This window comes from Microcaecilia unicolor, chromosome 2 (assembly GCF_901765095.1).
Source record: "Microcaecilia unicolor chromosome 2, aMicUni1.1, whole genome shotgun sequence".
NCBI lineage: Eukaryota > Metazoa > Chordata > Amphibia > Gymnophiona > Siphonopidae > Microcaecilia > Microcaecilia unicolor.
In genome coordinates this window covers 234,842,497-234,868,891 of record NC_044032.1, presented here as the reverse complement: position 1 = coordinate 234,868,891, position 26,395 = coordinate 234,842,497, and the positions used below count along the sequence as shown (strand labels likewise).

General features: G+C 42.5%; 1 protein-coding gene across 1 annotated transcript in view; it reads right to left on the bottom strand.

Annotated features, from left to right (window-relative positions):
* The window catches only part of AK3 (adenylate kinase 3), a 46,967-nt gene extending 26,001 nt beyond the window's left edge, over positions 1–20,966 (bottom strand). The window contains exons 1-2 of the mRNA XM_030193802.1: positions 20,654–20,966; positions 6,657–6,776 (exon numbers count right to left, since the gene is read on the bottom strand). Coding sequence (XP_030049662.1) covers positions 6,657–6,776; positions 20,654–20,801 — 268 coding nt within the window. The 5' untranslated portion in view covers positions 20,802–20,966. The remainder of the gene's footprint in view (positions 1–6,656; positions 6,777–20,653) is intronic.
* Positions 20,967–26,395: the final 5,429 nt, after the last annotated feature.

The window sequence follows — 26,395 nt, the reverse complement described above, 5'->3', positions numbered from 1 at the left end:
AAGGTGGTGTCCGATTTCCATATAAACCAGTCAGTTGATCTACCAATATTCTTCCCAAAACCTCATGCCCATCCTAGTGAAAGCACACTGCACATCTTGGACTGCAAGCAAACCTTAGCCTTCTATCTGGAGTGGACTAAAACCCATAGACAGTCCACCCAGCTTTGTTTCTTTTGACCCAAACAGAAAAGGAGCAGCCATCGGTACATGCACTTTTATCCAACTGGCTGACAGACTGCATCTCCTTCACTTGCGCCCATGCTTGGCTAACTCTGAAGGGTCATGTCACAGTACACAATGTGAGAGCCATGGCTGAGTTGGTAGCCCACTTGAGGTCATTCTGCATTGAGAGGATGTGACATGGTCTTCAGTCCACACATTCACCAGGGCCGGCAGAACGCGGTAAGTAGGGTACGCACAGCAGGGGGCGCCAACATTCGAGGGGCGCCAAAAACTGCCAATGCTTTGCTTAGCTGTTGTGCTCCACTGGCTGCTGCTGCCACACGCTACAGCCCTCCCAAGTCCTACCTTGAAGGGCCTCTGTGGCTGCGAGCAGGAAAGAATTCCACTCTTTCCTGCCCGCTACCACCACTCTGTCTCTGCTCTTCACGAGACTGCCATGGGAAGTCTCGGCAGCCATTCTGAAAACACGAGCGGCGTTGGGCACAGTGCAAGCAGAAAACAGTGAGGTTGTTTCCTGCCCCAGAATAAGCCATTAGACCGCCAGGGCCCTTCAAGGTACGACCAGAGAGGGCTTTAGTGTGTGGGAGGGGGGCAGCAGGCAGGTTTTGGAACAGTGTAAGTCACACTCAACACAAGGACAAAATATAAGAAAACCAATGGAATATCTTAGGGGCTTATAGCCCATTTACTTATGTTTAAACAAATGAGAGATCTGCATGAAAGAAATATTTTTATTATTTTGAATTATGAAAACCACTTGTCCCCGAAACATGCTCAAAACAGAATAATCCATTTGTACAAAAGAGATGAAGTGAAGAAGCAATTCTATGTACCGCAATGAAAGGAGAGTTTAATTTTAATTGAATTTAATTTCACAGTATATTCTTTCCCAAGGCAGATTACAACAGTTAAGATGAACCCATCAGTAAACAGGATATCCTCACTGAAATTTGGCCATGTATTACTGTATTGTGTAGAAAAATGAGCACAAAATACAGACTTTATTAGTGCTGTTTTTACCAGCTACAATAATTATTATATGGGAAACTTTCAAATAAATTAAAAAGCTGTCAAATAAGCTGTAAAAAAAAAAACAAAAACCTTTTGTTCTACTCCTTTCAAGGCACTGGGCTGAAAAAGGGGGCAGGGTGGGAGAAGGGGGGAGGGAGAAGAGAGAAAGGAGATGGTAGACCGGGGGGGGGGGGGGGGGGGCTGTCGACTGACAGTTTGTAGGGGACACCAGAGACCCTAGCACTGGCCCCGACATTCACATCTCACTACTGCCTTGAACAGGATTCCTGATGCAACAGTCGGTTTGGTCAGACAGTCCTGCAAACTTTGTTTGGAGTCTAGAATCCAACTCCACCTTCTTAGGCCCATTTTTGTTCTATTCAGGGGTGACAGGAATATACATAAGAGTTTAATTACTTTAATCCTCCATTGCCCCATGTAAGCCGCATTGAGCCTGCCATGAGTGGGAAAGCGCGGGGTACAAATGTAATAAAATAAATAAATAAATAATTGGTTCCTGATTGGCCTTGCCTGTTGCAAGTTCTTAGAGTGGTAGTTAGGGATTCCCACAGGTAGTAAATGTCATCTTGCCTGTCCTCGGAGAAAGCAAAGATACTCACCTGTAGCAGGTGTTCTCCAAGGACAGCAGGACACACATTATCACACACCCTCCCATCCCCCCTAGGATTTGTATTCCTTAAGTTTTTTTTACTTAACTGCTGATCCCTCGCAGGTGACTCAGGCAGGAAGGCACCCGCACTGGTGTAGTGGCAGCACCATACCCGTGGTATGGTGCTACCAAAGGCTTCTGAAGATTCTGGAATGCTGGGCAGCGTCTATGCTGGGCTCCGTCGAATGGTGTTACCCACATGTGGTAATGTGGGTCCTGCTGTCCTTGGAGAATGCCTGCTACAGGTGAGTAACTTCTTCACTTTAATGCACAATATTGATAACGAGTGTTACAGATGTGAAAAATTAGGGCAAACTTTAAAAAAAAAAAAAGAGCTGTGCCATATGCAAATATTAAAAAGGCAAGTAAAATGTGGTTAGTGAGTAATATAGCTGGATTGTTTCTTTAATCATGAATTGATAATGAACGTAACTGTTAGGCAGACTGTATGGACCGTGCAGGTCTTTATCTGTCATCATTTACTAAGTTACATTTGAATGTTATCATTTCACACATGTATTTTTTAATTAAACTAAAATTAGTCATCGCTCCCTAACAAGTTAAAGGAAACCTGTTGAAAAAAAATGTTTTCATATATGCTAAACATTTTGATTTCATAACTTCACATGCCAAGTTCATTTTGAAGAAAGCCATTTGGGTTTTTTTTTTTTTACTGTATGTTTGTTGAAAATTTTCCAGTACAAAACACCCTTCAGGACTGATCAAATTACAGATAACATCCTAACACTGCAAACAAAATAGAACCAGAATGCAGTCCCCTACAGGAACAAGAAGTACCACACTCCTCCCACTAGTTCCTCCCCGAACCCTCTCAGGTTGTTCCAAATAAAATCTACTCCACAGTTCTTGATGATTCCACATGTTAGACTGCAGAGCAGTCAATCTATAACGGTCGCATACAGTCCACAGCCTCTCTTTGGCCATCGCCACTGTTGGCAGCTCAGGTGCTCGCCAGTGAGAAGCAATCTCCAATCGAGCAGCAGTAAATACTAACAGCATGAGTTTGTCCATGCTCCCATTCAGGAGAGCCGTCTCAGGTGCAAAGACTATAAATGTCTTAAGTAATTGCTGTCCATAAGCAAAGACTTTTTTCATAAGACAGCGCGTGAGATCTCAAAGAGATATCTTTCCACTCAACTTCCACAAATGCTGTACAAAGATCCCTCTCCCAAGCCACTCTATAACTAGCTTTCCAATTAGGAAAAGTGTTAAATATCTCATAGATAAGGAAATTATAGCCTCTCCCCACAAAATTTACCCACCATATTTTCAAAAGCAGTCCGAATGGCTCCTCCCCAGCCACAAAGTGTTCGGCCTGAAGGACATGCTTAACTTGCAAATAGGGAAAGATGTCTTTAGAGTCCGATACTTGTCTTGTAAGGTACCAAAAGGGACTATCTGACCCTCATCCACAAGCAATGGAGCCCCATTTTTCTCCCACCTATAGAAGAGACTCCCCTCCAGGTGCAAACTGGGCAGTATGACTCAAGGGCTGAAAGTAAGCCTACCTCTTGCTGTTCACTAAATGAGAATGCATCCCAAGCCACATCCCCAAGGTGGTCCACCTAACTGGGTTAGTAATATCCCGTATATCCTTTGATGCACGAACTACCTGGGGAAGAACTCGCAACATCATAGTGCTAGATCCCTGCTCTACCAGCACCCATTGTTTAGAAGGAAAGACTTGCCATTTCTACCTGGCAATGCGTGTGTTTTTATGTACTGATTTTCCCCTATTTCAGTGACTCGCTTGGCATTACATCTAACTGTATCAAGCTAGCTTGAAATACTGATCACTTGGGCCATCAGTTCAATAGTTTTGAGAACAGCATTGTTCAAAATTGTTGGGAAAGATTTAAAGTCCCACCCATATGAGTGCCAATTGCTCCACTCACACACAGGATTGCCTTAAATCTAACCATGTAATACATGCGCAATTAGGTTTAACAGCTACAACTTCAGGTGGTTAAATCCAGATAAATACTTATTAATAGAACAAATTTTTATAGTCTGCATTTCCTTAAGTGAGGAAAGCCGATTACAAAACGATACAAAATATCTTTCAACAACATATAACAGACTCAATACAACTATATACTTTAAGTCAAACAATCTAGATTATCAAATACTATACTACCAGATTGTGAGGAGCATTTTTGACAGGACATCTAAATCCGATTTTGGACATTTTTGTGAAAAATGTCCAAAAATCCAGCAGCGAACATGGCCATTTTCAAACCATAAAAATGTACTAGTTTCATTAATGGCCATTTGCTAGACGTTTTTATGCTCAATGCGTCTATCTTTTAGGACCACTTTTGAAAAAAAAAAAAAAAGAAATCCAAGGGAAAAATGCTCAAAAACAAGTCATTGGGATGTATGGAGGGCCAGCATTCTTGGTGGCCTGGCTACACAGACATCCCCGCAAAACAATGGGGTAACCTAGGGGGCACTCAGTGGACTTCATATAAAAACGTTCTAGGTACACATTTCACTGTTACCCCCTTATACTGTATGGTGAGCCCTCTAAAACCCACCAAACTCCTACTGTACCCAACTGCACACCACTACAATAGCCCATATGCCTGCAGGTGTCACCTATATATAGATACAGTAGGTTTTTGGTGGGTTTTGAAGGGCTCACACTTTCCAGCACAAGTGTACCTGTTAGAATGGGACATGGGCCTGGGTCTCCTTCTATACAGTCCACTGCACTGACCACTAGGCTACTCCAGGGACCTGCTTGCTACTTTAATAGGACTGGCTATAATATCTGAACCTGTCATACAGCCTGGTATGTACTGTTTCTTTCACATTTTTGGGGGGGTGGGAGGGAGTCAGTGACCACTGGGAGATTAAGGGGGGGGGGAATCATGCCTTAATCCTTCAAGTGGCCATCTCATCATTTAGGGCACCTTTTTGTGACTTAGGCATGATTGAAACAGGTCTAGATCAAAATGACTCATTTTTAGCCTGGGATATTTTTGCTTTGTTCCATTACGGCAGAAAAATGTCCGAGTTTTGAGAAAGTCCAAATCCCGCCCCCTTGCGATTTGGATGCACTGCAGAGAAAAGCATCTCAAATCTGAGTTTTGAAAATGCCACTTTATACTGTTTTTGAGACTCTTTTTCTTTTGAAAATGAGCCCTTGTGTGTATGTAGAGTCTAGATTACTGCTATCACTCCAATCACAGCCATTAATCTTTTAGGAAAGAAAGCAATCATCACTCTTCCCAAATCTCCTCCAGTAAAGCATTTCACAATGTAAAGCAAATGTTTTCCACCCAGTCCGGCAAGTTTTCAGGATCCCCACAATGAATATGTATTATAGTAGATTTGCATACAATGGGGGCAGTGCATGCACATTTATCTCATGCAAATTTATTGCAGATATCTTGATAATCAGACTGACTCGTTGAGGAGGAGTGGGCTGAGAACCCCTGATGTACAGGAATCCCAGAAAAAGCTTAGTCTCTGCTCTCTATAAACACAATCTCCTCAGGGCCAGGATATACTAATTACATTTCCATGGCTGAGCAAAGGCTTTGTTCAGGCCCATATTTCTGTATACATGACTTCAGGTAACAAGTAATTCCAAATATTTAAAAAAAAAAAAAAAAAAAACCTCAATTAGATTCACCATGTAACCAGGAGTCAATTGAGCTCAGAAGAACTAATCATGTCTCTTTAGCTTGGCAGAGTTTAAAAAGGGGTTGGACGGTTTCCTAAAAGACAAGTCCATAGACCACTACTAAATGGACTTGGGAAAAATTCACAATTTCGGGAATAACATGTATAGAATGTTTGTACGTTTAGGTAGCTTGACAGGTGCCCTTGACCTGGATTGGCCGCTGTCAGGGACAGAATGCTGGGCTCGATGGACCTTTGGTCTTTTCCCAGTATGGCATTACAGGCAAACATCTCTATATATAAAAGGCAACACCAATGTTCTATGAAGCCTCCAGCCGGAAGTGTGAAGGGGGAGAGATATCCGGTTTCCCCATGAGTGTCTGCCCCGCCCTCGCTCTCTCTCTAACACAAACAGTGAAGGAAAACAGCAAAGCAGGAAAACAAATCGCTCTCTCTGTAACAATGAAGGACTCAGAGAGGGGAGGGGAGAGAGGGCAGGGACACACACACTCCCATATGCACACAGAAGAAAACCTTGCTAGCCCCCCGTTTCATTTGCATCAGAAACGGGGCTTTTTTACTAGTGTGAAATAAAGCGGCAGTACCGTACATAACAAATTACTACCTGGATGAGGGTATGAAAATCCAACATAACAAATGGAGAAATCTCACAGAGAGTAGTTTTAAGAATGTATTCTTCACCACCACAATCACCTGTGCCTTGGTTTTAATTAGAGTCTAGAGGTTCAGAGCCTGAGGATTTCACTAAAGACAGCAGCAGATTAAAATCACACGTCAGCTTTAGATTCACATCTAGAGGACCTTGCCTACGTAGATAGAGAACTTCTCTTTATTCACCAATATTTCCACTGCTTTCAGCATGTTTCATGATCTGATGCTTTACACTGGAGACAGACCCTGCAGGCCAGCTTAGGGACCCCATCCCCAATTTCTGCCCTGGGCCCCTGCAAGTTTAACACCAGCCCTGGGGTTGTCCTACACCATGGAGAGCTCCTTGCTTGCTTTTAATCTCCTAAATTCTGGCTTTAAAAACTGCTCATTTTTGGTCACCGTTACTTAGCACAGTGATTTCCACAAATTTGAGTGTGTTCTACAGCATCAGGAGATTTCATTGCCTTACCATCCAGCAGCCAGTGCCTTTGATCCATGTTGTTCAGCTCACGCAGGATCAGCTTCGTCATGACATCATCTGGAACCAGCTGACCTTGGTCAATGAAGGATTTGGCAACTACACCGATTTCTGGGGAAGCAGATAACCCAGCAATCATTAACAGCATGTTCAAATACACAGGAGAATTTTTGTTTCTTGGTACAAAACAAAGGAGAGGGGAGGAAGGATGATCACTGCCTTAAAATCTTTAATAATGTAAGGAGACATAGAGGCATATTTTCATGCACCAATAATCAAACTCTAACACTACTGATGGCCGTACGGCCTGGTGCTCTGATCCCGCTATAGACCAGTGTGGGGAAAATGATCGGGGAAGTGGGGATGCGGCTGAAGTATTATTTTAAAAACTTACACTAGAATTGTACAAGCTCCTAAACAGCCAGAATACACATTGGAAAAATCATAACAAACCAGTAAAGAAGAAAAGCACAAAAGAATCTTCAAAATCTTTCCGTTTCTGGAAGACAGCAAACCCACCAAGAAACAAGAGATGGGAAGGAATCAGAGAGGACAGAGAAGTCAGGAAAGAACGATCCTCTATTCAGCTGGCTGAACTTGTTTGGAAGAACCTGACCACATGTGAGCCTTCAACAAGATACAAACTATTCAACACATCCCGCTGCATGAAAGTGCACATTCCAAACTATGAGGCGATCGTGTGATAAACTAAAATACCAAGCACAAGTACTCCAGTGGGGCAAATGAAGTGAGAGATGATTAAAAGCATGAAGGGAACGGGAGGGGGGGGACCAAACAGAAGACTTCCTATATGCAAGTTCTTTTGAGACACAATTTGAAAAGGAAGAGTGCCTGACTTATTCTGCTTTGCCTTACTCTCTTCTCCATCTGTTTTCTGTATTTGTAGTGTCTACTTTGGTAATTTTGTTAAAAATTAAGGGGTCCTTTTACTAAGGTGCGCTGAAAAATGGGCTGTGCTAGTATAGGCGCGTGTTTTGGGCGCACGCAGATCTATTTTTCAGCGCGCCTATAAAAAAAGGCCTTTAAAATTTTTTTTACTGCAAATGGACATGCTGCAAAATAAAAATTGGAATGTGTCCATTTTGGGTCCGAGACCTTACCGCCAGCCACTGACTTAGTGGTAAGGTCTCACGCAGTAATTGTCTATGCGCGTAGAATGACGGTTACCGCCCAGTTTCTGCCACACGCAGGGAAATAAAAATTATTTTCCAGCCTGCGGAGCGTACAAAATTACCGCCCGAGCCACGCGGTAATTCCAAATTGACATGCATACGTGGCTTATTAAAAGGCCCCCTTCAAGGTGTTTCCTCCTGTTGCATCCTTTATCACTGTAGCCAAGATGTTGCTGCTTTATTAATAATTTGGAGTTTTGTATCAACACCCTCAAACAGAAGCAAAGAACACCAAATAAACTGTGTTACGCTAGTGTTAATTTTACACAGGGCAAGCTTGGATATGGTTGTTGGATTATTTGTAGTAAATAATTAGCAGATTTTAGTACACACAGCTTCAGCTTTAGAAATGTTAATTTCTTTCTTCATCTCTCTCTCATTCACCCCTGAATAATTCACTGCTGAGTCACTTTAAAGTTGAAGTAACAAAACATCTGTTTACTCACAGTTTGTAGTTAGATTATAATCAGACAGGCTTATATATACATATTACTATACATTTTGTATTATCAGCTCCTTCCATGTGCTTAGATGGTAATGGATGCTCACACCACCATAGATCCTCTCAGGTTAGAAGAGATCATGAGCTCCATGTGCTCCATGTGCTGCATCTGCTGCATCTACTGTATCTAACCCCCACAGGAAGTTGCATAGCAGTGTGACCTCTCTAAGTAATTCACATCAGAGGTCACAGAGTAATCACAGAGAAATAATAGGTGACAGGCAATGCATGTAAAATACAATTACATTCCAACAAACCCCTTCTCATGCATAACTGTCATGCAATTATTTATTCATACAAAGTCCAAGCTTTATACGCAGATTCACAAAATGTTCTCTGGGTAACGGTTTGGTCATGATGTCAGCTGTCATCTCACTGGTGTGACAATAGTGTAGACTGATGACCCCTTCTTTCGCCAACTCTCGCACGTTGTGGTATTTCGTTGCGATGTGCTTGGTGCGTGACTGAAACTTGTCATTCTGTGACAGTCGGATGCAGCTCTGATTATCTTCCATTATCTGGATTGGTCTCTTTTCAGCTATTCCGAAATCCAGCAAAAGTTTTTCAATCCACATCAGTTCTCTGCACGCTTCCGATACAGCCACGTATTCAGCTTCTGTAGAAGACAGACTCACAATACTTTGTTTATGACTGGCCCATGAAATTTGTACATTTCCATACATAAACACATATCCACTTGTGGATTTATAATCAGAATGATCCCCTGCCCAATCTGAATCACAGTAACATATTAGTTTTGGGTTACTATTGGCTGAAATCTTTAATTTACAATCAATGGTACCCTTTAAATACCTTACCATCCTTTTAACTGCAGTCCAATCTGATTTGGTAGGTGAGCTGACCCTTCTGCTCAAAATTCCTACTGCATTTGCTATATCAGCCCTGTATGTGGTAGCTAGATATAAAAGCTTACCTATGGCTGATCTATATTGGATGTTATCTGGTAAAGGTTCTCTTACTGTTTCATCCTTCAGAAAATCAGTGATCATGGGAGTGCTTACAACTTGGGCATCTTGCATACCTAAACTTTCAATAAGCTCATTTATTTTCTGCTTCTGGCTTAGAAGATAAGAACCATCATTTTGTTTCTCAATTTCTATACCAAGATAGTATGACACATTACCAAGTTCTTTTATCTCAACATTGAGGTTTAAACATTTTACAATGTCCTTGTACTCTTGCTCACTTTTGCTTGCAATGAGCAGATCATCAACAAAAGCTAAAATGTATGCATATTGTCCATTTCTGCACCTAGTGTACAAGCATTTATCTGCTTCACCTTGCTTAAATCCTAAATTTGTCAATATTTCATGCAATTTATCATTCCAACATTTCGCACTTTGCTTTAATCCATAAAGACCTTTGTTTAATTTACACACTAGCTGTCTTTGTTTTGTATTTATGAAACCTGTTGGTTGTTCCATGTACAAGTCTTCAGTTATTTCTCCGTGAAGAAACGCTGTTTTCACATCAATGTGGTTGACTTGCATGCCTTTTGAGACTGCAATGCTCAGAAGTGTTCTGATTGTCGTGTGTTTCACTACAGGTGCAAACACTTCATCAAAATCTTCTCCATATTTTTGAAGATATCCCTTTGCCACTAATCTGGCTTTATACCTTTCCACTTTTCCTTGTGCATTCCTTTTTAACTTGAATACCCATTTGCATCCTATAGCTTTCTTGCCAGGAGGTAATTTTGTAAGAATCCAAGTATTATTTTTATCCAATGCATCAATTTCTTCTTGTGCAGCTTTATGCCATTCAGCAGCTTCTTCTGCTGGCATTTTCTCAATCTCATCCCATGTTAAGGGCTCTTGAGCTTCTGCTGACTTTGTTAGGTAAGACAGTCTTGGGGGTGGAACACCTTTGTTTTCCCTGGATGAGCGTCTGACAACAGGTTGGTCTGACCTTTCCGCATCCTCTAAATCTGAGAGTCCTTCTCCAATTGATTCCCCTTCTCCAACTGTACTGTCTTCTTCAATGATCCTTTCTGTGTCTGTTTCCTCTGCCTGTTCCTCGTTAGATACAGGTGAGTTGCTTTCAGACATCTGCCTTGGTATGGCATTTATATACACTGGCATGTCTATTATGGTTCTAGTTTCATATTCTGGATGATAAGGCTCATCTGGGATAATCCAGCCTTTATCAACCCTTTTGTTTTCATCAAAACATGTAACATGTCTTATGCCAACAATGCCAGTTTTCAGATTCAAAATTCTATATCCTTTGTGTCCTGGAGTATAGCCAACTAAAATGCCCCTTTCTGTTGTGGAATCCAGCTTATGCCTTCTTTGCTTTGGTACATGAGCATATGCTGTACTTCCAAATGTTCTTATGTGTGACAGGTTTGGCTTCCTACCATGCCATGTCTCATGTGGTGTGCGCTCAGCGCCTTTAGTTTGCATTCTGTTTTGTAGGTACACCGCTGTGAGAATGGCTTCCCCCCATAGTCTTTTAGGGAGATTGCTATCTGACAGCATACATCTGGTCATTTCCACAATTGACCTAAATTTTCTCTCTGCAACAGAATTTTGCTCTGGTGTATAAGCTACTGTTGTGATATGTTGAATGCCTTCTTGTTCTAGAAATGTGCGCATGCTTTGTGAAGTGAACTCACCACCATTGTCGGTCTGAAGAACCTTTGGTTTTCTTTCAAATTTATTGCTCACCATGGCTACGTATTTCTTCAGCATGTCTGTGACTTGACTTTTTTCTTTCAGCAAATAGGCCACACAATATCTAGAGAAATCATCCAAGAATATTAGCACAAATCTGTTATTTCCCAATGATGGGATATTAAACGGTCCACATAAGTCACTGTGTATTAAGTCCAGCACTTTATTACTCCTATTTCCTGTGTATGCAGGAAATGAGGGTCTTACACCTTTTTGAGTAACACAGTCTATGCATTTCTCCATTTTACCAGCATTTGCACTTATCTGAATGCCGGTGGCCAGTTGCTTACTGTAAAGATCCTGGATCACCTTAGAATCACGATGTCCCAGGCGGCTGTGCCAGATTTCCAGACTACATTTACCATCATTCTTCCTTACTTGCGCCATATGTGAGGCTTCACCTGAAATGTTCAGCTTATAAACATCATTATGCATAAAAGCTTCAGCATACACTTCATCATTTTTAGAGATTGTGCACTTACTGTTTTCAAAATGAATCACAAATCCCTTCTTATCTAATGTAGATACACTAAGCATATTGCAAACTGCTTGGGGAATATACAAAACATCACTTACAGGAATTTCTTTAACTTCATTAGACACTTTGCATTTTAAGAATCCAATACCTTTTGCTTGGATCTTAGCAGTCCCTGCGTTTGCAGTTTTAAGAATACCTTCCTCTGGACACATTTCCTGAAAGAAATCCTTACAATTGGTTAAATGACATGTGCTCCCTGAATCCAAAATCCAAGTACTTTCATTTGAATTATTATTTACCATAGTCAAAGATTTTTCTGCCATTAGAAAGCCCTTGTGTTTATCTTTGTCCTTCATACATTTCCTGGTTTGAAAATTCTTTAGTTCCATTGGCTTAGGTGAGCTAGAGGGAGTGTTTTGTGTTTCCTTACACCATTTAGATACATGTCCCTCCTTTCCACATGAGTAGCAAATCAGCTTGCCCTTGGGTGGAGTTTTCCCATAGCTCCGCCTTCCTCTGTTCTTTGCCAAGAAATTTGTTTCATTTCTCTCTGACTTGCTTTGAGAACACATCTCCTCAGAATCATTTATTATGCATTCCTGCCTTAGTTTTGATGTTGCCTGTTCAAAAGATTGCCCTTCAATGGCCTCATTTACAGACCTAAAAACATCAAACTTCTTTGATAGTGAGGTAAAAAGAAATGCTCTTTTCAATGCATCACACATGGGAATTCCAGAAAGTTCTAGCTTTTGAAATGAAGACATAAGATGCATAATGTGATCATTACATTTACTTTTATCCCTTAATTTGGTTTCATTCAACTCTGCCAACCAAATTGGTTGCTGCTTTGCATATGTAGTTGCATACATAGTTCTCAGTTTATATAAAATGTCCTTTGGTGTATCTTTTCCCTCCACTAATATGGCTTGTTTCTCTGAGAGAGCTTCCAAAAGCATGCACTTCACATAATAGTTTGCACTGTCCCATTCAGCCATATTTTCAGCTGTTCTGTCTTGGTCTAAGCATATATCTAATCTTTTTGCTCGAAGGAGACATATGAATCTTAATTCCCACTGCCGATAATTAAACTCAGTTAATTTAGGCACCTTGAGAGAATAGAACAATGGTGAATTTCTTCCCTCAGCCATTTTCTTAGCCTTCTGTCTGCTGTGTGGGGGGAGAGAGAGACAGACTGAATCTTTCCTTTAAAACTTAAGAGAAAAATGTGGCCCTTTTTTCTGCCTGGTAATATTTCTCTTCTTTTTCAATTCCTGGACCCTGGGCCCATAACCCTTTTGTTGGATTATTTGTAGTAAATAATTAGCAGATTTTAGTACACACAGCTTCAGCTTTAGAAATGTTAATTTCTTTCTTCATCTCTCTCTCATTCACCCCTGAATAATTCACTGCTGAGTCACTTTAAAGTTGAAGTAACAAAACATCTGTTTACTCACAGTTTGTAGTTAGATTATAATCAGACAGGCTTATATATACATATTACTATACATTTTGTATTATCAGCTCCTTCCATGTGCTTAGATGGTAATGGATGCTCACACCACCATAGATCCTCTCAGGTTAGAAGAGATCATGAGCTCCATGTGCTCCATGTGCTGCATCTGCTGCATCTACTGTATCTAACCCCCACAGGAAGTTGCATAGCAGTGTGACCTCTCTAAGTAATTCACATCAGAGGTCACAGAGTAATCACAGAGAAATAATAGGTGACAGGCAATGCATGTAAAATACAATTACATTCCAACAATGGTAAACTAAGCTTGACCCACACTGTAGAGTTCTTTCCCCCTTTCAGTGTTGAGTGGAAAAATGCAGTCAGCTCACAGTATTTTAGTCAATTACACTTAACCAGCCTGCAACAAAATGATGCAACCATAGTGAAGTTCAACAGATGACACACAACTCATTTTCAGCACCAACTTGAATTTTTCTGCAGCAAAGGCAAAGTTGCATCACGCCTCCTTACATCTGTAACATGGCCGATTCCGTAGGCCTAGCTACGCACACCCGTTCCCAAATCCACCCATGGCACGATTGCCCATTGCTGCAGAAATGAATTTTGTACCAGAAAACACACAGAACTCAATTTTCAAAGTAGGCTGTCAGAATGGTTTTTTTAAACCTTGAGGTGTTTAAAAACATACATCTATTCAACGCCACAATACAGCGACATTAACTATATATATTCACTGTTCACAGTCAGCCACTATCAGCACACCTGAAGCACATACACAAGCTGTTTGTATAGCCGCTGAATACTGCCGCTATCCTCCAGATTATATATATAGTGTGACTTCAGTTGCACGAGCCAATCAGGTCGTATTATGTATTGCAAGCGCTACTTAATCATCTTAGCAAGTCAATAACTGTCAATTATTGATACTAATTGGCTTTAATTAGTGTATTCTGTAAAGTGATGCGCATAAATTCTAATATGCACTGCTGAAAAGGGGGTGTGGAAAATGGGCATGGAATGGGCGGATCGTGGGCATTTCTTAAAATGACATGCGCTGTCCCAGTCTGTGACTAACTTAGCCACCGTCATTTCCAACAAATTTTACTTGGTGTAAATTCCCACAACTAGATTTAGTCTCGTGGACGGGCCCTAGGCATATTCTATGAACTACTTCTAACTTTAGGCACAGTTTATAGAATACGCTACCTAGGCATATTTTTTTTCAGCGCAGATTTTTTTTAGGCGCCATATATATAGAATCTAGCCCTATATGGATCATTTTTAGTCCTGTGCTGGCTCTGCCCTCCCTCTACTCCTAAGCTATACAGAGCATATGGGGCCACAGGCAAATATTCAGCTCATATTCTATGTATAACTATTTTGAAAATATATAGACAGAGGATTTATGTTGTCTCCGACTATAAATCCTTTTGAAAATTGACCCTACAAAGGTTTTACTTCTACTTGCAAATTGCAAGTTCCACAGTCTGAACTATTTAAAGGAAAGTGTTGCGTGTCTGGCCTGACATATGCCATACCATGAAAAGTACTTTAAAACATTTTTTTTTCTACCAGCTAGGACTCTACCCATACATTCTACACCAGTGCACCAACACTGCCTTCTTTATTTATTTATTTGGATTTTTCTCACACCTTTTTCAGTAGGCGCTCAAGGTGAGTTACATTCAGGTACACTGGGTATTTCTCTGTCTGGAGGACTTACAATCTAATTTTGTACTTGAGGCAATGGAGGGTTCAGTGCAAATGGGCTTTTAAATTGCTTGTTTTGGCAAAAAGACCCAATAGTGTAGACCAGTGGGATTTAAAAGTCAGTAGGATAGCTCCTAACTGTTCTTTTCAACCTCTCTTGGGTCACAGGCTGAAAACCCAGTATAGTGAAGTCAGTTGCTCACTCTGATGAGACTTGGAAAGAAACCCAAAGTACCAATTAGAACAGCAGGCAAAGTACCTCAGACACATGGGCATCTATGCAAGAACAATATTAAATTATTATTAATTATATTAAATTAGGAGAAGGATGAAGTGATTCATGTGTGTTTATTTGCACATGTAGGCACAGGATACCTGTTCAGAATCTTAAGAGCATGTGCAGGGGGGCTTTTAAGCTACTAGGATGACAAAAGCAGCACGTAAGAACCCACTATCTAAAAGTTAGTGCTGGCACATCAAGTGCCAACACACTTGTCAAAAAATTCCTCCCATGCAAATTGACATGGGGCAGCCCCTCCAGCACAAAAAAAATTTTACATTAGTGATGGCTGTCTCAAATTTGTTCTGTGGTCCACGCCGTCTCCAAACATTTCCTAACCAAAGCAGTGGTACGTCCCAACCCCCCCCCCCCCCCAAAAAAATAAAATAAAATAAAGTGAGTTTCCTTCTTTTCTTTATCCACTATCCACTTCTATAATATCCCTCTGAAAGCTATTATGCACTAACAGGATACATACTAACTACTCTCCTCCAGGAAGCCTCTCTACCTGTCTGTGCCACGAACGAAGCTTTGGTCCTGCACACAGTGTTCCAAAAAGTGTGCAGTGTTCCTGGCAATCTGGTCTTGTGTAGAAGTGATCACAGCCCAATCAGTACCAGCGCCACCACATGGAATCAGGCCCACAGCAAAAGAAGGGAACAGTGTTCTGAGTGGTTGTTACTGGCAAAAAGGTGTCGTTTCCTCTTCCTTTCCTAGCACCCCTGTTCTCTGATATAGCTTCCTCCTGCTCCTTTGGGCTTTCAGCTCCCTTTGGAAACAGGGCTGGGATCCGCTGCCGTCAGTCTTGTTCACGACTATACAACTAGGTTCCCCCTGTTTTACATCCTTTCACAACTCACCTAGCCCAGCAATTGCAGACATGATTCTTGGATGCCAGTCATGCAAGAAGGCTCTTTCTGGAATGCTGCCAAACTATGCCCTCTAAATTTGGCCACCAGATGTCGCCATTGTGCAATGGCAGGGGCTGCAACTGCAAATACTGCATTCTTGAACATGACAAAATCAAGGAGCAGAAACTGGACCCAGAAGTCGAACCCAGGTCCTTCATGCGACAGTGTGCAACACTACTACGGTCACTGTGCCAGCCCACAAAACAGGGTATTCTTATTCTTCCTGGTCAAACGTATCATGATGCATAAATAGTAATGCATCATTAATATCGGGTTTACTTTTATCAAGACTCAGGGGGAATCTTTCCTTTCCTCGTGCCTCACAGTCAAAGAGCAACATGTTAGTAATCAGACTAAGTTCTAACAAAATTCTTTCGCTTATTGGGGCGGTAAATTTGAAATCTCGTTGGTTGTCATGCGCCAATCGGCTTCCATATTTTGTGCGTATGCTTATGCGGAGTCTTTCCTGCAGAGGAGCGGTCTTAAACCATGCATATAAGCGAATCTTGCACTTATCAGTGGTGCGCTAAACCGAAGTTTGTCCCCATAGAAATTGATGGCGCCAAAAACGGGACCAAAGTACGGCATGCAGTTAAACAGAGCATGCGCTTATCCGACGTGCACTTAAATGGAGTGCACTGTACTTTCTTTGTTTCCAGCAGGCTCACAATCTTTGGATGGGCCCTACGCATATTCTATGATCTACTTCTAACTTTAGGCATAGTTTATAGAATACGCCATCTAGGCATATTTTTTTCAGCGCCATATATATAGAATCTAGCCCTATATGGATCATTTTTAGTCCTGTTTGTGGCATGTTCTCTCAGTGCTCAAAAGTAACGACTTTCATGGGTCCTCAGCAACTTTGCTGAAGGTTAAGCTGCACTCCTGAGCTAGAATTATCTGGCAGTTTTGCGACAAGACCACACTTGTTAGTAAGCACTGGCCAACCTCCAGGAAGTTGAAAGACCAAAATAAAAGCTGCAAGCAGGGAAAACTGACAGCAGCACCTGATATGCTGGCAATCGCTAAAGGGCACTGGACTGAAGCCCTATGCTTGCTCCAACACACAGAATTTCATACATTTTACACCCCTAATAAACCCCATTCAGACACTTTCCCACACTGTAACCATGTCACATGATACAAGGAAAATGAGAATCCATTCATTATCAGTCTGACAGCATCCTGAACCTTAGACACATATGGTGCAAATGCTTATTTCAAGACATAGATTTATAAAAAATATTTAGAGTACACAGACTCCTCTAAGCCATTGAAATGGCTTTACAGCTGTATGTAAGCAGTAGACAGGACAGCTTATTTCCATGCAGGCTGAAAATTTGTGAAGCGACTATCAAATCTACTGCAAGTAGATTCTTTATCTACTTCAGCCAGACCTCTGTTTGGGTCCATGATGTAACCACACCTTAAGTAGTGTGTGCAGTTGTGGTCTGCTCATCCCATCTCAAATATAATATACAGGAACTAGAAAAGGTTCAGAAAAAGGTGACAAAAAGTGATAAAGCACCTCCCTTACGAAGAAAGGCTAAACAGGTTAACGCTTTTCAGCTTAAAAAAGAGACAACTGATAAGAAGTATGATAGAAGTTTATAAAATCATGAATGGGGTGGAACAGTTGAATGGGGTACAATACAAAAATTCCATGAAATATCCAGCAGATAAATCTGTTCAAGCAGAGCATAATTAAGCTTCAGAATAGTATACCAACGGTGTCTGCATTCACTCTCACATCCTACTAATGCTTTATAACATTCTTATGCAGTTTATAACAAAGATTTTCCTCAATATCTTCCATACAGCAGTATATACACAATGAGTTGCAGTTATACAGCATTCTTCCAGTATCTAATCGTGTACATTATTATCACTAATATTAATATTTATAAGTTTATAGATTCAATACTGAGGATTGTTTGGTAGTCATTTTGAAACTGACTCAGTAGTATTATAGTTAATATATTCTTCCAGAGTGAAGATTGTAAGCTCTTTGAGCAGGGACTGTCTTTCTTCTATGTTTGTGCAGCGCTGCATATGCCTTGTAGCGCTATAGAAATGCTAAATAGTAGTAATTTATTTGATTACATTTTAACTGCCAGACCCTCGACCATTCTTCTAACGTTTGGAGATCCCTTTTTATTGTTTCTACTCTCTCCAGGGTATCCACTCTATTGGCTATCTTCATGTCACCCGCAAAAAGACAAACCTTTCCTTCCAACCTTTCAGCAATATCTCTCACAAATATATTAAACAGAATCGGCCACAGCACTGATCCCTGAGGCGCTCCATTGCTCACCTTCCTTTCCTCCAAGCAGATTCCATTTACCACCACCCTCTGCCACCTGTCAGTCAACTAGTTTCCTATCCAGTTCACCACTTTTGGTCCTAAGTTCAGCCCTTTCAGCTTATTCACAAGTCTTCTGAGGGGGACCGTATCAAAGGCTTTGCTAAAATCGATGCAGATTACATCTAGCGCATATCCTTCATCCAGTTCTTAGGCCACCCAGTCAAAGAAGTCAGTAAGATTCATTTGGCAGGATTTTCCTTTGGTAAAGTCATGTTGCGTCGGGTCCTGTAACCAGTAGGCTTCTAGAAAGTTAACTATCCTTTCTTTCAGCAGCAACTCCGTTATTTTTCCTACCACTGATGTGAGACTTACTGGTCTGTAGATTTCCACTTTTTCCCTGTCTCCACACTTTTGCGAAGAGGGACCACATCCGCTTGTCTCCAAGCTTGCGGAACCTCTCTCGTCTCTAAATCTTTAAGAGGTCCCGCCAGGACCTCTCTCTCAGTATCCTGGGATATATCCCATCTGACCCCATAGCTTTGTCCACCTTCAGATTCTCAAGCTGTTTATAAACTCTTTCTTCCGTAAATGGCGCAAATCCACTCCATTCCCAGATATTCCCTCGGCAGCCAACCACGGTCCTTCTCCAGGATTTTCCTCTGTGAACACTGAAGAGAAGTAATAGTTTAGCACGTTCGCTTTATCCTCATCACTCTCCACATAGCCATTCTCATTTTCTTTCAGTCTTGCAAGTCCATTCCTATCTTTTCTCCTTTCTCCAATATATCTGAAAAAGGTCTTGTCACCTCTCTTTACGTCTTTAGCCATTTTTTCTTCTGCTTGTGCTTTCGCTAGCCGCATTTCCCTCTTCGCTTCTTTGAGTTTAATCCGATAATCTTTTCTGTGATCCTCTCGTTGCGTTCTTTTGTAATTCTTGAACAAAGCCTCTTTTGCTCTTATTTTTTCAGCTACTTGTTTGGAGAACCATATAGACTTCCTGTTGCTCTTGTTTACTTTCCTTGCGTAAAGATCAGCTGCCATATTTATAGCAGCCTTTAGCTTTGACCACTGATTTTTCACTTCTCCTACGCCTTCTCATTCCAGCAGCCCCTTCTTCAGGTATTCCCCCATTTTATCTAAGTCAGTATGTCTGAAATCCAGTTCTTGAGTTTTGTGCGTCTGCACTCCGCCTTTGCCCTTATGTCAAACCATATCGTATGATGATCACTATTACATAGGTGGGCACCCACCCGGAAACTGGAAACACTTCCATTTGTGAGCACTAGATCCAACATCAACCCCTTCTCTCGTGGGTTCCGTTTTTTGTCTAAGCAAGGCACTTTGACAGGCATCCACAATCTCCCTATTTCTTTCCGATTCTGCACACGGGATGTTCCAATCCACATCAGACAAGCTGAAATCTCTCAACAGTAGCACCTCCCCTTTCATACCATCTTTTGAATATCTTCTATCAGATCTTTATCCAGCTCTTGGTTTTCCTTTGTTTCTTTGCATCTGTGGATCCTTTGTGCTTATCCCATGCTTTCTTAAACTCTGTTATGGTTCTGGTCTCTAGCAATTCATTTGAGGACTTATTCCATGCAACCATCACCTTTTCCTGATGAAATATTGCTCCTGAGCCCTCTCTCTCTACAGTCAAAAGAGAAAGGGCTGGTGTTAGACATTCAGGTGCCCAGGGCAAAAACTGGGAGAGGGACCCAAGGCTGGTCCCCGTTTACAACCCTCTAACGCCAGCCCTTTACAAATACCAGCAAGAAAATGGAAACTCATGCCACTACCTCCTATTAATTCAGATTAGAAAAAAACCTAACTGTAGCATATCTGGATTGAAATTTACTTCCTCTACCATCAACCTTTTACCATTAGCACATGGCAATTTTTAGATGTGGAAATGACTTCTACATTAACTATACACTAACCAGTCAGCATGTAGTAATGTAGATGCGCTAACTGGTTCGTGCAGGAATGTCCAGGCCTGACCACACACCTTCAAAAATAAAAAAAATAATTACAAAATAGGTTAGCTGATGCACAACTAATGCGGCATGCTTAGGCTATTTTTGCTGCATTAAACATGAACACAGCTTAGAAAAAGGACCCCGTTATGATTATTATTATTTTGCTTACGTTTAAAAAAAAAAGTTACCACAGAGCTTCCCAAACCTGTCCTGGGAACCCCACAGCCAGAGTTCAGGATATCCACAATGAATATGCATAACATCAATTTGCATGCATTGGCAGTATATGCAAATTAGTTTTTGTGGATATCCATTCCTGGAAAACCAGTGAGAAGCCCCGGTTTTGCACATCGGCCCCACTATGTGTATCTGTGCTACGTGCTGACAGGCAAGCAGCTCCGGGGCTGTGTGTGTGTGTGCAGCGCGTGCACTCCCCAGCCACCCTCGGCTCCCTTACCGCTCCCGCGCTGGATGTTCGCTCGGAGCAGATCCCCACTGGAAAGATGCTTCAGCTCAAAATGTTTCACGATTCTGTCGGAGACGGTTCCTTTGCCAGAGCCCGGAGGCCCCATGATTACAGCCCGAAAAAGCAGACGGAAAACCATGGCTCCGAAAATTAAAAATAAAAAAGTAAATAAGCAACCAAGAAAAAGATTTTAAATCACCCCTTTCCCTCTGACTGCCAAACAAAAGCCCTCAGGTGCAAACACAAAAATGCAGAAAAAAGTTAGATCAGGGCTGGCTGAGCTCTGAGAAATTCAGAGACAATCACTAACTAGCAACCCAGGAAGTGAAATCCCCGCATACTGATTCACTAGTCTTCGCAAGCCCCGCCTCACCTGCCCTAAGCCACTCCTCTCGTCCCGCCCCTTAGCCGTCCTTTTGAGGTCTGAAAGAAAGCGAAGTCTGCTGAGCTCCTTTTTCTGAGGCGGGAGTTGTAATGATCAGGGAGAGGAAAGAAAAACCGTTGCAGATCTGTTGCTTGTGTTGTGCATTTTGTGGAGCAGGCTTGATTTGTTAAGAATTGGAGCAGCAATGCAGTAAGGCTGAGGCATTTAGGTTGGCTTTTGGCATGACATCTAGCAGAGCAGGCTCTAGGCTAGGTATTGTTAGTGTCTTTTGGAGAACTGAAAATGGCATTCTTTACAAGAAAGCCCTGTGAGAAATGTAACACAGCTGGGCAAATTTGCAGTAAAGTTTCTATCTGCGAAGTTGTGTGGTACTTTGGAGCCCATGCAAAACAAATTAAAATGTTCAAACTCAAGTTAATATTATCTGTTGTAAAATGATGGTGTAAAAAGTCATGCTTGTTATTGAATACATATGGACAGTGCTTTTTTTTTTCTAGCAAAAAAAGGTGCTGGTACTCACATGCAAGGCCACACCAGGGGTGGGGTGATCAGATCACTGAGGGACCCACCCAAGAATACCCAGGCCCCCTGCAACCAGTCACAGAATCTATGACAAGGCAGAATTGATGTGTACAGTCTGAGCTCTTTCATGTAAAACTTGGGAACCATGGGTCAATTTTAGCAGTACCCCTTCAAAAAAAGCCCTGCATATGGATAGGCTGGAGTGTAAATTTTAAGGGGCTTCCATGTTAACTTCAAAAATTTTAGTTCAAGAACAGTGCTGGGCAGACTTCTATGGTCTGTGCCCTGAAAATGGCAAGGACAAATCAAACTTGAGTATACATATAAAGTATCACATACCATGTATAATGAGTTTATCTTGTTGGGCAGACTGGATGAACCATACATGACTTTATTTGCCGTCATTTACTACGGTATGTTACTATGACATGTAATCGGGGGCATAGCCAGACACCCAGTGTTGGGTGGGCCAGAGCCCAAGGTGGGCGGGCATGACAACGCCGCCCCCCACCCAGCATCTCTCCTTCCCTCACCAGGCATTCACAGGGTCACTTCATTTCCTTGACCCTACCCCTACCCCTATCCTCCTCCTGATACCTTTAAATCCTTTAGGTTTTCATTGGCAGCGAGCAGCAACTCATTCCCCTTGCTCTTGCCGGCTCCAAACCTTCCCTCTGATGCAACTTCCTCACACACATTGCCATGGACAACCTGAAGCAGGGGCAACAGGGGTGGCCGCACAGGGCCCTGCATTCCTAGGGGCCATGTCAGGACGTAATTCATGTCATTTTCTCTTCTAGCAGTTGCCAGCAATGAGCAGTGATTCATACGTGCTCTTCACACTGGCTCCCAGACCCTTCTCTGTGATGCAATGTTCTGTTCCGCATAGGTGGGAAGCATCAGAGAGAAGGCTCTGAGGGGTCGATGCACAAAAGTCCTCAGAAAGAACTGCATTGTATTTCCACCTTGGTAAAAATTTCCGAGGTGGAAATACTGAGCAATTCACAAAGCAAATCAAATGCAAATGAGCTGCTCGCAAAAACAGTGAGCAGCTCGGCCGGGGGGCAAGTCAGTCGCTAAGCTGTGCATGCGCAGGGCAGTCAATCGTTAAGCGTCTTTCTTCGTTCCCCCCCCCCCCCCCCCCACAAATGATGCCTACAGCTGTGGGGTGGGGGAGGGGGAGAGAGCAGTCATGTGGAAAGCAAAAACAGGTATAAAATCTGTCGAGGATCATTTGTGCACTACTGGAGATGTGAATACTGGCTTAGATCCCTTGGGAAAGTGGCAGCGAAACAGGTGCCTGTTGGGATCCAGTGAGCTACAGATAAGTGCCATTTAATACTAAAGAAGTTTTTGCCAATTGCAAGTCGCTCTTGTTGTAAGACATTTTAGAAAAAAGAAAAAATGTTTACATTATTTAAAAAGCTTGTAATTTGAGTTAACTAGGCAGGAGGGGGGGGGGGGGGGTTTGGTCAATGATTAGAGCGGTCACCAGTGGGTTTATTCTTTGACCTGGTTACAATAATCAGGGCGTTTTGACTCGGTGACATATGAGGCCTTTTCCTACTATTAAATAATGTTTAAGTGAACCTTAGGTCTACTGTGTGTTGATGTGATGCATCTATTATATCACTGGATCAAATTTGGGATAATGTCCCGCTACTTCATAGTGAAGATGTGGAGGCATATTTTCAAAGCACTTAGACGTACAAAGTTACATGATAACCTATGGAACTTTGTAAGTCTAACTGCTTTAAAATAGAGAACTACACAGGAACAGGGTTAGCAGGATTCCCGCGGGACTTCCTCAGGGATGGATGCATGTCCTGCAGGGATCCCGTGGGGTTGGACACAGGTGCTGAAAGTGTAGTGTCAGGCCAGTCTACCTATCCTTTCCTTGTGCCATGGCAATTATAATAGCACTAAAAAAAATTAATGGACATGGTTGATAGCATTAAAATCCCCATAAGCAACGAGAGGGGAAATTATCAACATGAGCTACTGTTGAGTTATTTTACCACAAGTTGGGTCATTTTAGCACAGGGGATGGGCAGGGATGGAGGAGATTATTTGCGGGGATGGGCAGGGATAGTGGAGATTCCAGTGGGAATGGGCGGGGATGGGTGAAATTTCTGTCCCCGTGCAACTCTCTACTTTGAAAATGAGTCCCGTAGTATATTAATTAATGATGGGGTCCTTTTACTAAGCTGCTGGTAAAAGGGTCCTGCGGTAGTGGCGGGGTCATTTTACCTGTGCGCCAGGGCCCTTTTTTCTGCAGCCGGTAGCTCCCCTCCCCCCCAAAAAATGGCCACATGGTGAAAGAACTCTTACTGCATGGCCTCTGAGGTGGCAATAAGGGCTCCCATGCTACCCTGCAGTAACTGGGCAGCCTGAGGTGATGCCCGATTACCGCCGCGTAAGCCATTTCCGGGTGTATTCTTTTTCCTCGGAAATGGCACGCGCTTGGGGTGGGACTACTGCTGGTGGCCATGTTGGGCCAGCGGTAGTCCTGGAAGAGTGAGCGGAAAACCCGTGTTGGGCTTACCGCTGCTCTGTAAAAAGGGCACTGATATGACATCACACTGCAGATTAGATACCTTTTCATCCTATTTGTTTCAGTCACCTTCTTCTGACGTTAGTTGTTCGTTTTTAAAATGGTTGAATCATGCTGTGTCCCAAGACCCCAATTTCAAAGAATAGGAATATTTCATCAGATGTAATTTCAAACTATAGATCTGTTGCTTCAGTCCAGGGGCGTATCTGTACTCTGCCAGTAGGGGGGGCCAGGGCCAGAGGGAGGGGGCACATTTTAGCCCCCCCCCCTGCCACCAACGACTCTCTCCACCTCCTCTCCCGCCGCCAACCCTCCCCCGCTGACGCTGTTTACCTTTCCTGGTGGGGGACCCCAACCCCCGCCAGCTGAGGTCCGCTTCGTCAGACTCCGAATCAACAGCGTACAGCATGGCCACGGACGGAGGACGACGACGAACAAGAACTTTGAAGACCTCGGCGGCTGGCGAGGGTTGGGGTCCCCCGCCAGCTGAAGAATTATTTTTAAAAGCAGACGGAAGCGGACCTCGGCTGGCGGGGGTTGGGGTCCCCCGCCAGCAAAGGTAAACAACGTCAATGGGGGAGGGTTGGCGGAGGGAGGGGGCCAGGGTGAAATCTGCAGGGGCCCAAGCCCCTGTGGCCCCATGCAGATACGCCCCTGCTTCAGTCTCTTTTTTTGTTAAAATGATGGAGGGATTGGTGGCTACTTATTCGAATATCTGGAAAAATATAATATACTACATTCATCACAGCTCGGATTTCAGAAAGATCATAGTACCGAGACGATAGTAGGAACATTAACGTCTGTTGCATGCTCAATATTGAGTACCGGCCACCAAGCAATAATAATGCATTTTGATTTATCACACCATCATACTACATATTCTTAGTGAGATAGGTGTAACTGGTAGAGCTCTCCTAGATGGAAGGTTTTCTCACAGAAGATATATGGTCACAATGTCCGATGCCCCTGGGTAGTGCCATGCAGGGCCCTGCAAGGATCCCCACTATTCCCAAAACTATTCAATGTTTTTATGAGATCATTGGGTAAATATTCGAAAGAGGATGGGGTTCAAGCATTACAGATGACATCATGTTATTAGTTACATTGCCTGATGTAATTTCTGAGATTGAACTCAGACTTGTCTAAAGAGGAAAGCTGAATAATTTTACACTGTCTGAAACTTAAGGCCTTTTTACTAAAGCTTAATACGCACTAAATGCTAAGAAACCTATTTTATACCAATGGGCTTCTTAGTATTCAGCGTGTGCTCAGCTTTAGTTAAAGGGACCCTTAATGGAGAAAAAAAAAATGAAATTTTAATGGTTAATTCCACTAAGATTAGTAACTTCTTGTCAATCTTTACTGATTGGCGGTATTACTTTTCCTACGGAGAAGTCTGAAAATATTAAGGGCCCTGTTTACTAAGCTGCGCTAGCGTTTTTAGCACGTGCTCATTTTTAGAGTGCACTAAAACGCTAGCACGCCAGTGACGTAGGAAGGGGGGGGCAGGAGGGGCGGTCCGTCCCGGGTGCATGCTGCTGGGGGGGTGTCGGCTCTGCTGGTTCCCTGCTCCCTCTGCCCCGGAACAGGTTACTTCCTGTTCCGGGGCAGAGAGCAGGGAACCAGCGGAACCGACGCAGCTCCCAGCAGATAAGAATGCACTCCGGGTGGGGGGGGGTGGATGTGTCGAGGGGGGTGTCGTGCTGCACCCGGGGGGGGGGTATCGATGCGCCGAGGGGGGTGCACAGCGGCAAACCGTCCAGGGTGGCAGCCGCCCTTGCTACGCCACTGTAGCACGCCTATAATGTAGCTTAGTAAACAGGGCCCAGAGTATCACATTAGATTCTACATTATCCCTTGGCATAAATGTAAATGTCTTGATAAGCTAAGAAAGCAACAGGGCAATCGATCCACAAACTTCTAAGATGGCAACAGAAACAAGCAGATCAGATGAAGAGTCAAAAAAATCTTTATTAGTAGCATGCAAACCAAGGATGCCCGACACTGGCCATGTTTTGCCCATATAAGGGCTGTGTCAGGGACTAAAAAACATAACAAACATATTAGTATAGATAATAATAAATAATGCTAATAAATGAATAATAATGGTACTTTAACCTAAAAGGATAAAGCATAATAATAATATGTAACAATTAAAATACCAAGACATATTTATTATTATTCTAAATGAGTCACAATAACAAAACATGTAATAAAACAGCAAAAGTAAAACTATGTGTTGGGAATACTGAAAGGAAAAGCCCTTATAGAG